At 38.8% G+C, this 14726-nt stretch overlaps 1 protein-coding gene across 5 annotated transcripts; it reads left to right on the top strand.

The window, feature by feature from the left end:
* The first annotated feature begins 512 nt into the window (after positions 1-512).
* LOC149008645 (putative pentatricopeptide repeat-containing protein At5g65820) lies at positions 513-14349 on the top strand. 5 transcript variants are annotated; one of them, XM_089164870.1, is made up of 5 exons: positions 515-823; positions 1261-3651; positions 3961-4025; positions 10633-10669; positions 12173-14348. In XM_089164870.1, the coding sequence occupies exon 2, from the start codon at positions 1289-1291 to the stop codon at positions 3362-3364; it is 2076 nt and encodes a 691-aa protein (XP_089020996.1). In that variant the 5' UTR covers positions 515-823; positions 1261-1288; the 3' UTR covers positions 3365-3651; positions 3961-4025; positions 10633-10669; positions 12173-14348. The 5 variants fall into 5 exon arrangements, with proteins under 5 accessions (XP_089020998.1, XP_089020997.1, XP_089020996.1 ...); XM_089164869.1 differs by having other exon boundaries at positions 1261-4025; positions 12173-12230; positions 12339-14348; XM_089164872.1 differs by having other exon boundaries at positions 513-823; positions 1060-4025; positions 12173-14349.
* The last annotated feature ends 377 nt before the right edge of the window (positions 14350-14726 follow it).

Here is a 14726-nt window from a genome sequence, read left to right as displayed (position 1 = left end):
CAAAGTATAGGGGGGCAATAGTAATTATCCCAATTAAAAAATATAATAAAGAGTGGAACTCCAAGGTGTCTCATGTGACCCTACCCACTATCATGTGGCTGAAAACGGGTCAGGGGAGGAGAATAAGCTTCCTAGATAGGTGATTTAGAGTCTTAGACTCCATTGGGCGGTCCCTTTTCTAATATATAATGAAGAGAGAAATGGGGAAGCAAAAACTTCTGCCCTCACAGCCTCACAGGTAAAGGATGCAAACTCGGCCCTTTGTTCAATTTTACTTCCATTCCATAGAGATGCCGCGGGTATGGATTGGGACAGATTCCACAAATTTATGTCTCTCCATATGTGGGGAGGATCTAGATTCCACAGGTTGGTGGGCTATTTCTGGGCCATAAGCCCATTCCCCGCCCCTAGAAGCAAAGCAGCAAAGGCACCTGAATTTTTCCATCTTGACTGAAATAACCCCCCAATAAAGACTAAATAACTATTCTATCCCTAAGGTGACCCAATCAGCCCTAATCTTTCGTCAAATGCCAAGCGAGTTCATTTACCCCAACTTTCCCTTCTCTCTCCTCTGCAGAGAGATCATCTCCTACCTTGATCCTCTTTTCCCCCTGTCTTCACGTCGTGAAATTCTCTCTGTTTTCTCGTAATCACAGATATCCGTGGCTTATCAACTCGTAAACCTCTGTTCAGTCAGCTCTGTTTCGCTTAATTTTGCGCAAGTCAAGCTGTTATGAACTTCTGATTCTGATCTTCGGGTTGGTTCCTAAAAAATTGTTAGACGATTCGGACTCTATAGCTTTCAATTTCGTTTCCTTCTGCTGTAAGTGCCTTTTCCAGTCTTACTATGATTATTATACTGTATTTTCGATAGTGAAGCATCTAGATAAGTTCTTTACTTCTATAATTAGATTCGGGATATCCTTATCCAAGCTATGTTTTAAATAAAACTTTGATGGTATTTGGTTTCTGGAGCTCTACTTAATTAATCTTTACTTAACATTATTGTCCTTTTCTATCAAATTGGATTTACTTGCAAGTTGGGGTGTGTTGCAGAAGTGATGCAAACTCTTCTCAGTCTTCACATTACATCGGCATTACATCCCGAATCTCCTGATCATTGATAAGACCCGCCTATTTGTTACCATATCTGAATTATATAATTGTTTTGTAATCAATGATATGCCCTTTTTTTGCGATTGTTGGGCGCATTTGAGACGTATGTTAAAGATTTTTTTTTTTTCAATTTTTGTTTCTCAGACTCATCAAGCATAGAACACACACAAAAATGAAGAGGATTTTTCGAAAGAGGTTTGTTTCCGGAGTCAAATTCCGTCTACTTCTCTTGTCGAATCCCTATCATTGCATCAGTCAAATAGAAGAATTTCTAGCCGGACCTGCATTTCAACCACTCCATGAATCACGAAAGACTTACTCTGTCCAATCCTCTTCTCCCCAAATCAGGAACCCATATTGGATTTTTCAAACCTCGCGTGGGTTATCAACCTCCAATGATGATTCTTTGCACAAATCAATTGACTTTCGGAATTCAAGCATCTCCGACGATAGAAAGCGAGACTTTGGATTCATTTGTCTTGAAAACAAGCCTGTATTTCAAACAGAACCATCTAATTCCGATGAATACACTGCAGATGTTGAAAAGATCTACCGAATTCTGCGCAAATTTCATTCTAGGGTTCCAAAATTGGAACTTGCACTTCAAGAATCAGGTGTTACAGTAAGGTTGGGTTTGGTTGAACGTGTATTGAATCGATGCGGGGATGCTGGGAACCTAGCGTACAGGTTTTTTGCCTGGGCATCGAAACAACCTGGGTACAGACATAGCTATGAAGTGTATAAGTCCATGATTAGGGTTTTGGGGAAGATGAGGCAGTTTGGTGCAGTGTGGGCATTGATAGAGGAGATGAGGAAAGAGAATCCCCAACTCATTACACCTGATATCTTCATTGTCCTAATGAGGAGATTTGCATCTGCTAGGATGGTTCAGAAGGCGATTGAAGTGCTAGATGAGATGCCCAAGTATGGATGTGAGCCTGATGAGCATGCCTTCAGTTGTTTGCTTGATGCTTTGTGCAAGAATGGTAGTGTTAAGCAAGCTGCTTCATTGTTTGAGGACATGAGAATCTGTTTCATGCCCAATCTCAAGCATTTTACATCCTTGTTGTATGGTTGGTGCAGAGAAGGGAAACTCATGGAGGCAAAATTCGTTTTGGTTCAGATGAGAGAAGCAGGTTTCGAGCCAGACATTGTGGTCTACAATAATCTTCTTAGTGGGTATGCAATGGCCGAGAAAATGGGGGATGCATTTGACCTTGTGGAGGAGATGAGGAGGAAGGGATGTGACCCAAATGCAACTTCGTACACAATTTTGATCCAGGCCCTCTGTTCCAAAGGAAGAATGGAGGAAGCTATGCGGGTTTTTGTCGAAATGCAAAGAAATGGTTGTGTTGCAGACGATGTGACTTATACCACTCTAATAAGTGGATTCTGCAAGAGAGGAAAGATTGATAGGGCTTATGAGCTCTTGGATGCTATGATCCAACAGGGCTGCAACCCAAGCCAGATGACTTATTTCCACATTTTAGCTGCACATGAGAAGAAGGAAGAGCTAGAAGACTGTGTGGAACTTGTGGAGGAGATGAAAAAGGTGGGTTGCATTCCTGATCTCAACATCTACAACACTGTGATTCGCATGTCCTGTAAATTGGGTGAAGTGAAGGAAGGTGTCAAAGCTTGGAATGAAATGGAAGCCAATGGGATAAGCCCGCGGCTTGACACCTTTACCATTATGATCCATGGGTTTCTTGAGCAAGGTTGTCTACTTGAAGCTTGTGGTTACTTCAAGGAGATGGTGGGAAGAGGTCTTCTATCTGCACCACAGTATGGAACCCTTAAGGAACTCCTGAATTCGCTGTTGAGAGCAGACAAGCTAGAAATGGCGAAAGATATTTGGAGCTGCATTGTGACCAAAGGATGTAATCTCAATGTGTATGCGTGGACCATTTGGATTCATGCATTGTTCTCAAATGGGCATGTCAAGGAAGCTTGCTCCTTTTGTTTAGACATGATGGATGCAGGGATCATGCCTCAGCCTGATACCTTTGCGAAGCTAATGCGAGGTCTTAGGAAGCTTTACAACAGACAAATTGCAGCAGAGATAACAGAGAAGGTGAGGAAGATGGCTGCAGATAGACAAATTACCTTCAAGATGTATAAGAGACGAGGTGAGAGAGATTTGAAAGAAAAAGCCAAGGAGAAGAAAGATGGCAGAAAGAGGAGGGCTCGTCGACGTCGTTGGGGTCATCGAGGTCAAAGTGGAGCTAACACTGTTCAATTGGAATGAAGTGATAGAATTGCTTGTTTTTTGTACAATGCAGGAGGTGCATGGCTTGAGCAGAGCCGCCTGATTCCAGCTGGTTTTATCTATTCAAGGGACTTCTTGGCTCCTCCTACCGAGCCTGAAGTTGGATGGCAACTTGGCTCAAATGTGAAGTGCCTTTCCTTTAGTGCCGGCACCAATTTTTGGCAACTTCAAATCCTTATAGCTCAGCCTCCAGACATGGAGGAAGAACACATCAAGCTCAAGTCCTATAACTTGGAAGCAGTAGAATGCATCAAGAGCCCTGCAAGGTACCCTATCATGTACAGCTGGTTATGGATGATACCTGTAGGCTTGCTGATGTCCCAGCATCCTGTATTCCTGTGTTTTTTCTTACATTCCTAGAGAGTCCAATGTAACAGCAGATTGTTTAGCCCAGAAAGCCCTGTCTATTAGCTGTAATGACAGCCTGGCCATATTCCATTCCATGGTTGAGGTATCTCTGTTCTTCCCCACCCCCGTGTTCTTCGGTTGAACAAAAAACACAATATGGTATACTCTATCCTAGTTAAATTGACAGATGGACAGAAGTATACCCTAAATCTATCATTCTAAAACAGATCGAGAATTCTGGATGGGAATGGTCTCCTTGCAAAGACTCGGGAACCTTGCAATCTGCAGTCAGGTAACCAAAGATCACTCTCCCTATACTTTCCTTTGCAACCGTAAAACATGGTAGCTGTCTTTGAATGCTTCAAGAACTTCAGTCTCATTGACATCTAGGAATAATTATTCACTTCTTGGTATTGAATGGTAGTGTTGGATTCTGTTTTGTTTTTCCTAGTTCCTCAAATTTGAAAAAGAAAAAAAAAGAACTAGAATTGAACGAGTCTAGCCAGCTTCAAAAATATAAGAACGTTTTAAGACCCCTTCGATATGGAAAATGTTAAGACATGTGTCATGTTGGGGGTTTGTTCCAACGTGATGTAGTAAGTTTCTATATATAGACTTTAGTTAGTTTAGTCTTGAACTTAGGGTTAGACTAAGATACTAGATTTCTAGTCCTAATGCTGTAATATTTGAGTTAATTGACATAATTGATGGGGTTGGCAGTAGATCATTAAGTATCTATGACTCAGTTTTCCCATTCTCAATTTTCTCGTACCTAGTTCCTTCTCTTCTTCTTAAGATTCTGGTTATATATATATATATATATATATATATATATATATATATATATATATATATATATATATATATATATATATATATATTGCAGAAAGATTGTCAGGGACTAACTGGTAAAGAAGTTGGAAGAAAGGGGCTTTTCTGGAATGTCAAAATATAATGGGGAAAAAGAGACACTTTTATGTATTCTAAAAAACAATTCACTTTTCTTCCTCATATTAAACACGAGAACCGTCAGAGAGCAAAACCTGTTTCAGTTGAGAGAACACTCTTATATGAACACCAGTCGGTTTGAAGTCTTGGGACCCAGTTGCTAATCTGTGGCCCTACAGAACATTGGCAATCACTCACTTGAAACAGCTATTAGAAAATTAATAAAGTTTTGTTGGAATCAGAGGAAGAGCTAGCTTCAAAACCAGTTTTGTAGTCTGGTTCGATGTCTCACAGAGAGTCTTTAGGGATTGAAGATTCTGGGATCTGAAGGGCCCAACAGAAGGCAACTTATTCCCAAGATCTTATACCAAACAGGGACTGATATGGTGGGGTGCAGATATTCTTCTTGGTTCTGGCATTAATGCCCAACAAAAGAAAGAAACAGGAACAGAAATTTAAGGGAAAGAATTTGAGGGTGAGAACAATAACCTAGGCAAGGAGAATAGAGGATAAATTGGAAACTCACCTGCGAAAGAGGTAGAGGAGAAGGAAGCAATCTGTTAATTGGACTTGTGCCAATTGTGGCTCTTAGCAGCATACGAGAACCATAAACTTCCTTCAGTATATAACTCTACTGTATAATCTGATGTAAGACCAAATTTCAAAGGGTAACTGTCCCAGATAACCTTCAAAACTGAATTAGTAACTCATACAGAGTTAGAATGTTTTGTAACAGAACCAATGTGTAATTCAACCGTACCTGGGTCCATTGGTGCTTGTGAGAGGGAGAAGCATTGCAAACAATCCTGATCAATTTGGGGTAGCTGAACTGGGATATATGGCCCCAACACCAAAGTTGAATGTTTGAGAAAAACTCGCAACTTGACTACCAAAATGGATCTAGGTATAGGGATTAGGGTGCTGAAGCTTTGCCGCAATTTAATGTGAATCTGATGGACAGAAGTGAAGATGGAGGATTTGGGGTTAGGGACAAACTTGCCAATGGGATGACTTGCAATAGGAACCAAATGGAGGGGTTGGTGTTTTGAATTGGGTCTAAAAGTCTCGATGGATTCTGTTGCGTTATGGTGACTTATGGAACTTGGGAAGTTGCACTTCAATCTTCAGGAGCAGTTATAACTGCCTCTGATTGGTAGTGGCTGCAGGACTTTATCTCAATGCATGTCGTAAACCAAGGCTTCAACAGGGTCTCCAGCACAGTTGATTACTCACAGTTGCAGTCACAAAACAAAACAGTCAAAGAGGATTGATTGCAAGAGAAGAAAGGGGGTAGGTACGGATTATCTCAGCCCTGGGGCTCTCTCCAATAGCTAACTTAGCTGTTGAACATGGATTTCTCCATAAGCATGACAACATTGCTTGCAAATTTGATTTCTCCAAATGTCTGTTTCAATTACAACTAGTGCCTAATAATGGCTTAGGCAAGCTTACACTAAAAACAGAAACTACCATCCTACTAACTAATGATAAAAAGATATAAGGTAACTAGAATTAGAAACTAGGCTTTATAGATTACAACAAACATGCAGTGAATAAAAAAATTAGGAATTAATAAATATAGAAACTAAAAAAGGCTGCAATCATAAAAATAAAAACTAAACTGCTATACCATGCATAAATCATAGTTGTCAAGGCGTCGCTTAATCGTCGCCTTGGCGTCTGGGCTCCTTCGGAGCGCCTCAAATTGGCGTCGCCTTATTTTTAGGCAATAAGGCGTCCACTTTTTTTTCTTTCTTTTTTAAATCACGAGAAAGATGCCTAATCGAAGGCATATATTGAAATGCTTATTAGATTCCGATTGTAAAGTATCTATTGTTTGAACCTATATGCATATGGATAATGACGCTACATGTGATCAAATGTTAAAATAAAAATAAAAACAAACAAAATTGAAAGAGAATAAGTTCTTGACTCAAGTCTCACACTCTCACTCTCACTCTCACTCTAATCCCTAATCTTATTCTCTCTTCCTCTCTTCTTCTCTTCCATTCCCGCAGCGACACTCCGGCAAGCAGTGGCCAGTGACAAGCAACTTCTTCTCTTCCTTTCTTCTTGCGACTTTTTATTTAGGACCTATTATGTGTGGTTTGTAGTATGTTGGATGACTTGAGGTAGTCTGATATTAGTTTTTTTATTGTATAAGATATGATAGATTTAGAGTGAATGAGATGTACACCAAAAATTTCACTTAAAACGCCTCAAAAGCGCCTCGGAGGGCGCCTCGTCGACTCATCGCCTCAATTAGCCTAAATCGCCTTGCATTTCCTCGTCGCCGTGACAACTATGGCATAAACCTCTGTGCAATCTAATCTTGTTCCCCACAAGTCTTCTAGGAATATTCCCACTTTTGTCAATATGGGAGTGTGATACTGCTCATGTGAACAGTCTTTTAGCTTTTTTTGGCCCTTGGGAAGACCAATTGGGCTGATCATGCAAGCTTGAACAGTTGAACTGGCCTTGTCTGGTGCTGATATATTTAGTTCTGATCTGGTCCTTTGGTTTCTTATTACTCTTCTGTCCAGCCTGTCATTCTGTATCAAATCGATAAATTATATCAAACATAAGACTTAAACTGCTCATAACCTTAATCTACAATCTTATTTGAATATTGAGTCTACAGCCTACTCGTACACTAGCTAATTATGGGGACAAAATAGTAATGTGCCAAAAGTTAAAAAAAGTGACCCTATGATTAAGTAAACTCGCTAATCCGTAGCATCCAAAAGCCTGGTCTGGACCTGGTTCTTCTCAGTTGGTATCTCTGAAATAGGTTGAGCCAGTCCAGCAACGGAAGTGAAACTGCATCAAGAGCCCTCCTGTTGCTTTCCAACTTTTTGCAGGTTGGCCCCACTACTTGAAGCAACTGTTCCTCCCTCACAAGGGATATGGAACTTCACTTCTGTTAGACACCTTCTGGTAGATATAGATGCAGATTTTGCCAAAATTGCACTTGACCTCAAAAAAACTTGAAAAGCCCTGCAACCCTTATTGAGTTATAGAAGGTAATAGAGACCTCAAATTGCACCTGGTTTTATAGTTTCTTTGTCTTGTTGACCCCCCTTGCTAAGTGCTAAACTCTTTATTGCTCCTTGGGATACGACATGGCATGATAGCTCCTCATTATATGATTGGAGTATTTTGTCCATAGGTGGTTTATTTTGATGCTTTATTTACTTGTCTTTAAACTGCGTCTAGGTAGGATTATAAACAATAAAGAGCAAAGATATGCATAGTTGATATCAGACCCACATACTTTAGCAGATAGCAGCTTAAGCATGCAACACGTCTCTATCTGAATGTTGCATCCAGTAAATAAAACAAAACTAGATATTAATTGGATCAAAAGTGCATGTAGCTGTTGCCTGTCTGCCTAAGTAAATGTTTGGATATTGGTAATGTTCTCATATTTAGCTGTCGTTCTCTGATCTGATTTGGATGATATTCAGCAGTTGACAGCTGAACTTGTAGGTTGAATATTCTGTATTTGTTGCTCTTCTAATTAAATTTGACGAGATTATTCATTTTGAGAAATTATGTCAAGGAATTGAAAATGTGTAAGTGGAATAAGTAAAATCATGTCAAGCAGTTGGAAATATGTGAAATAAATATATTTTCATGACTGTTTAGATATGCTTATAGTTGATAGGTGTTACTTCTACTGACTGCTTCTTAGTGAGGTTTCCACCTGGCCAGCCTGCTCTGCTGCTCTGACCTTTATAAATGGCTGCAAAGTTCATATAAAATAATCATTGCAAGCCCAAATACCCCATCTAAATTGGGATGGTAGAGTCTCAACTGTTTATTATGGAGTAGATGCCCATTCCATCCTAAAAGCAATTCAGAACAAGGGAACATCAAATTGCTTGCATGCACATACGTTGCTGAGGAAGCAAAAATCCAGCTGTTGGCTTATTATTGCAGGCATTACATAATGCAGGATACGCTTTTAGGAATGCTTATGAGGTTGGTGCATGTTGATATGATATTTTTTTACTTATATGCAGCCCTTAGTGAACATCTTTAAGATGTGCCAAATGATAGTCCCATCCTCCACCTTTTAAAAAAAAAAAAAGGAAAAAAAAATTTATTTCAATACAGTGTGTATGATTTGTTGTACCTAATTCATGTCACTCATCCCATATATAATGCAGTTGCACATCCATGGCTGCACTGGCCTGAGCTGTTTCGGAAACCCATGCCTAGAAGAACCAGGTCTGAACCTGGGTTATGGTCTATTTAGGGATATTTAGGGATTTACCTTTTAATCCTATTTGTCAGCAGGTATTAATTATTTTCAGTTATTTTATTTCTGTTAGCAGTGGGAGAGTTGCATTGGAGTTTGTTCCAGGCACCTTTGGTTTATTGCATCTAGAACACCTCCAGTGCCTTGGGTCTCCTAGACACCATAATAAGCATGAACTCATCCATCATTTTAGAGTTCGATTAGGTGATTTTCTTTTGCTGTTATAAATGTAAACATGTACATCAAAATATTCGGTTTTTTGGGATTGAATGGTATGAAATTTCAAATCTCTGAAGGAAATTCAGCTGCTGTCTGAGTGACTAGATGGTTGGTTAGTTCCTTTTCTTCTTCTCTCCAAGAATCAGGTCTACTTTCTCCTTAAAAGGTTCTTTGAGTTGTCTTTTCCTCCTTGTTATGCTTCTCTTTTGATTCCATTGTTTCTTCCTGGTTTGTCACTGTTTCTTCTTTTTCCCTTGCTACTGTGGTAACACTGGGTCTTCGGCAAAACCTTAAAATTCAATTATGTTTTCACCGATCAGGCAGAGATTTGGAGGCTTACATCTTCTATTCTGGGACAACTTAATTGTAGAGTTTGAGGGTGTAATGCTATCTGGAATAAAATCTCTAAATCAAGTTCCAAATCTGGGATTATTATTGCTTGCACCCAAGAGGGCAGGCAGGTGTTGTTCTCTAATTAAAATCTTTGGTTGGTTGATGGTTGAGTGAAGTTTAGTTGAGAATTAGTTAATGACCTTTTTCAATGTTTACCCACAAGGGTGAATTCTTGTAAATTGTCCCAGGCCCTTATTTCTGATTGTGTCTAATTAGTCCTTGATTTCACTGAATTCCTTATTGTTACGTTCCTATTTTTTCCCTCTGGACTCTGTTTATTGCTCTAAAGGATTATAAATTGCTACAGAAATTACATGATTCTTATATTATTATTTGAGTTTTTATTAGCTTTGTTGGGCCCACAAGCACCTAAGATCGGTTTTTTCAGCGTGAGGTATAATTGCATTAGTACAAGTATCTGTAGATGCTTTATGGTACTCATCCTATTAAACTACTAAAAGCTAAATTACAATTCAAAATAACTGGAATTGTCATCAGATATCAGGCAGAAGCTATCAAATGCTATAGCACAAGTAAATCTTACTTCTAAAAAAAAACAAATAACAAATTGGTCATATAGCCAAATTGACAAATATTTTTGTATGTGGAGTCTAAACAGCTGACTTAATTGGGATAGGAGTTGGGGGGGGGGGGTGCATGTAGGGAGAGGGAGAGGTTGCAGAGGATTGGTTGTATTGTGGAATGACCAACATTTTAAGTTTTGCATTTTTGGTTCTTTAGATTTTCTACTGGGAATCAACTATAATTATGGAGAAATTACTTCTGGAGGAAACAAGTCCTGACTGAATGTGATTATGGGAAATATGTTGGTGTAATTGCTATTTCGAAAATGTATGGATGTTTTTATAATATTTTAACCTGGACAGCTCCCTGGGGAAGGTGTAGTGATTATTCTCTATAAACATTTTGTCAGATAACAGTTTATTTCCTGCATTCATATTGAGACAGCAATGTGATGTGAATTTCTGATAAATTTGTTTTCCATTTCATTGCAATATTTTTCTCTCGATTAGTTTAATAATTTTTTTTCTTTTTTATTGTTGCATTTTAATAGGTGGCAATCAAAGCCATACTCAGACACAGAGATTAAGGTATTCATACATTTCTTTTCATTTTTTATTTTGACATTGTACTGCCCTCCATTTGCAGTTTAGAGGATAGTTTCATTTTTGTTATTATGTCAGTTGAAAATTTGTTTGCGGAAAAAGATTGTTAGACCAGCTCTCTTGGCAGGCCAACTTTGGCCACCTGGAGAGGTGATGTAGCAACTCTGAGTTAGAACCATTAGATATTGAGAGAATAATTTGGATTGGCCTTCTATTATAATTCTCGAATTCAATAAGATACATGCTTATCCATGCTTCCCTATAGTTTTAAGCCAATGATTATGTTTTGCATTCTCTCCAGAATCCTTAATTTTCCAATACTTTGATGATAATGTGCAACATAATTATTATAAAATAAAATTAAACGGAGATTTTATACAGAACCTGCAGCTGCATTTTTCTGACAAGTAAAACATAATGATAAAAAAAAAAAAAAGGGCAACCCCACTGCCAAAGGAACCTGCACAAGCAGAGTTTGGGGTCAATCCTATGCAGCCTTACCCCAGCATTTTTTGCTGGGATGCTGTTTCAATGCCTTGACTTCAGGCAACAACTGGGGTGACTGACCATTGCCCCAAGGCCCATCCTTGGGAAATTGAAAATTAGCACCAAACTATAAGTCAAGTAATGGTCAATAGTTGAATAGGAAAACATATCCATAACATAATTCCATATAATGAACACAACAACAGCACATGATCACGAGTTTTCTTTTTATTTTTTAAGGATGCCACATAGGACAGGAAGAAGAAAATGAAAACAGAAGTAACGTGGAGCTGAGGTGGGATTCAGTGGCCAGAGTTGTCAAATGGGGATTAAATAAACTCATTGATCCGTAGTTTCCTGTCTTTTTCTGAATGCATACACCCTTTCTTTTCTAAAATTTTTCACTTAGTGATTTTAAGTTTTTCACTGCATTATACCCCTGCACACAGCCCAATTGAAGTTCTAGAAACATTTATTCAAACCAACGGGGTTTTTTTTTAATATCATTTATCTTTTTTGCCCGGTTTTTAGTGAAGGTTTATTTTACTTGGTGAATTGATTGGAGCATGTGAAAGCCACCTCATTTGCAAGTCATGGCATGATACCTTGAAAGAGCATTGCTGGGCTCACCATGCATGAGAGAAGAGATCACTTGTTAGAATTTATGCTGATTGGAGGTTTTATATTTATGTTGCCTGGAGGCTGTGGAATTCCAGGATAAGTAGTGAATATAGTCTACAACATTGTCAATCTTAATGGGGTATAGTTCTTAAAATTATGGAAGCTAAATATTCAAAAAACCCATACGAGTAGGAGGGTTGTTATGGGCTGAATTGTATTCTCTAAGTACAGTAGTATGGGTGTGACCATTCTTGAATAGCTCATTGCCTAGATATTATTGACATCTTTATTCAGCTTATTTGATCACTATCGTGCATGATAAAAATAGATCTTGTTTCTTCATTGCATATCTTTCATGTCCTTGTAAACTGTTATTTCCAGACAGCTTTTCGAGCAAAGGCAATGGAGTGCCACCCTGATCAAAACAAGGATAATAAAGGTTAGCATCTTCTGACTGTCAATCTGATAATATTTCATAGTATTTCACTTGCACTGGTGCAGTAATTAATTTGTTTTGATTGGCTGGTGCTTGCCATGCCCCATGAAGAGGCTGCTGACGCAAAGTTCAAAGAGGTGCTCTTGTCTTATGAAGCAATAAAATGAGAAAATAAGAATGAGAAGCACTAGTCAAATAAAAACCAACACCGTTGGAAGAGTTGAAGGATTTTATGTTTGTTCTCACATCCGATCCCCGGTGGTGATAAATTTTTCCAGAGCTAAACGTTATGTAGCTTCAGATGCTTTGGTGATTCAAGATGTAAAATTCAGTTGGCCAGCAAGCTGCCGTGAATGTGCAAATGGGGCTGCTATATGCATACTCATATGTGGGCAGGTTTTTTCTGTCATACTGATGCTGGTTAGGTATGGAAATTCCTGAGGAAATTTTGCTGATCCTTTATCACACATGCGTGGGAATTAACTCTAAATCACAGGACAGCAGATAAGAAGTGAATAATTTATTTATGGATGTCAATGAGAAGGAAGTTCTTTGAAGCATTTAGAAACAGCTGCCGTGTTTTACAGTTGCAAGGGAAGTATGGGAGTCGTCTTTGATTACCGAGTCTTTGCAAGGAGACCATTCTCATCCAGAGTTTTTGATCTGTTTTGGAATGATAGATCTTGGGAATACTTCTGTTTATCTGTCCATTTAACCATGGTAGGGTATACCTTCTTGGGAAAGATTCCTCAACTGTGGAGTGAAACACGGCAAAGCTGTCACATGGTTAATAGACAGGGCTTTCTGGGCTAAACAATCTGCTGTTACACTGGACTCTCAAAGAATGTAAGAAAAAACACAGGATGCTGGGACAGTAGCCAGCCTAAAATGCAGAGGGGGTACCCTTGCGGGACCTCTTGATGCATTCTACTGCTTCCATGTTATTGAACTTGAGCGGGTGTTCCACTATGGCCAGCCTTTCTGAAAGACCACTCCGGATGGCATAGGAGAGAGATGGCATTTAACACATGACCTGCTGCGTTTCACAAATAGGGGGAGAGATTAGAGTCCGGATCATCTCCCCGTTTGTGCTCCCCGATGGCTTTGCAACCACAAAACACAATGGGGCCCACAGGTAAAAAATAAAAAATAAAAAATTCATCACCTTTTATCTGTGGGCCCACTATATTCTGTGGTTGCAAAGCTTTTGTGCTCCCACGAGCCAGTGCATCCATGGAATCACATCTATTATAATTTTATTTTTTTTATTTTTTTTATTTTATTTGATCCGAGGTTCATTACATCCTCAGGGTATGTTAAAGCAGAAATTAAATGTTTACTTATATATATGTCGCCGAGTGGGTGTGCGGGTCTTTTACCACTAGACTAACCCCTCATTTGCCTTCTATAATTCTTTTTCCTGTAATTCCTCTTAGGATTGTGCCATGTGGCATTAGGTAATCAAACGGTTACCAGTTAAAGCTAAATTTTATTTTATTTAAACCCATAAAAGATATTCCTCTCTCCTCTCTCTTCTCGAAATTCAGTTTTTTGCATTTTTTCTGTCTCTCACTCTCCCTTCTCTTCACGGCTCTCTCCTCTCTCTCTCTCTTGAAAAAATTATGCTCACAGCCCCCTCCTCTCTCTTCAAAATTTTGTACAAAACCCAGGGATTGCTTCCTCTACAGACTTGAGGAAGCAAATAGAGGAAGCAATCCGGATCCTTATACCCTTAAGTGTTCAGATTCATGTCTCTGAAACCAATATATTTCCTCCTTATATTGCAATGCAAGTTTGATAATTCCATCTCTTAGTACTTTGTAACCATTGTAGATCTGAATTCAAGCATTAGATCTGGCTTCTTCATTGAGCATTAGTTGCTTAATTTTCTGCCCTACATGCATTGCGCTAAGATTAGAAAGAGTGAAATACATAACAAAATTCTTTCTGACGTTTTGAAATTCATACTGGAACTTTATTGTAACAAGTCATACAACAGATATTCTACAGTAATTACTTAAGGATTTGCTGAGATGTAAAAGATCCTGATTGACCGAAGAAATTACAAGCCAAGTGGATCCTAACTGGTATAAACTGGGGAGAACGGGAGCTTTGAATATTTTGAAATGAAAAATACATACACTTGTTTGTAGATTTCAATTTTCATGCGAAGAAGAGGCTAGTCCAGAGGGTTGGACTCGTAGAAAACCTATGAAAGCTTTAATCCAAGGCTTTGTCCGAAATTCTTGAAGAGAAGAGAGACCCGTGAAGGGAAGAGAGAGTCAAAGACAGAAAAAATGCAAAAAATTCAGGGTTTTCTCTGAATTTTGGGAAGAGAGAGGAGAGAGGAATTTCTATTTTGGGTTTAAATAAAATCAAATTTAGGTTGAACTATTAACCGTCGGATTACCTAATGCCACATGGCACAATCCTAAAAGGGAATTACATTGAATTGCAAGAAAAAGAATTAAAGAGGATGTGAATCCCTCCTTAGATGGG

The sequence above is a fragment of the Hakea prostrata genome, chromosome 8 (genome assembly GCF_041222555.1).
Source record: "Hakea prostrata isolate BN-2017 chromosome 8, UWA_Hpros_2, whole genome shotgun sequence".
NCBI lineage: Eukaryota > Viridiplantae > Streptophyta > Magnoliopsida > Proteales > Proteaceae > Hakea > Hakea prostrata.
Note: the sequence above shows the minus strand (reverse complement) of the source record. Positions and strands in the feature narration are given on the sequence as shown.

What these genes read in the sequence shown, in the direction of transcription:
- LOC149008645 (XM_089164872.1), top strand. Translation starts at nt 1,289, where the DNA reads ATGAAGAGGATTTTTCGAAAGAGGTTTGTTTCCGGAGTCAAATTCCGT.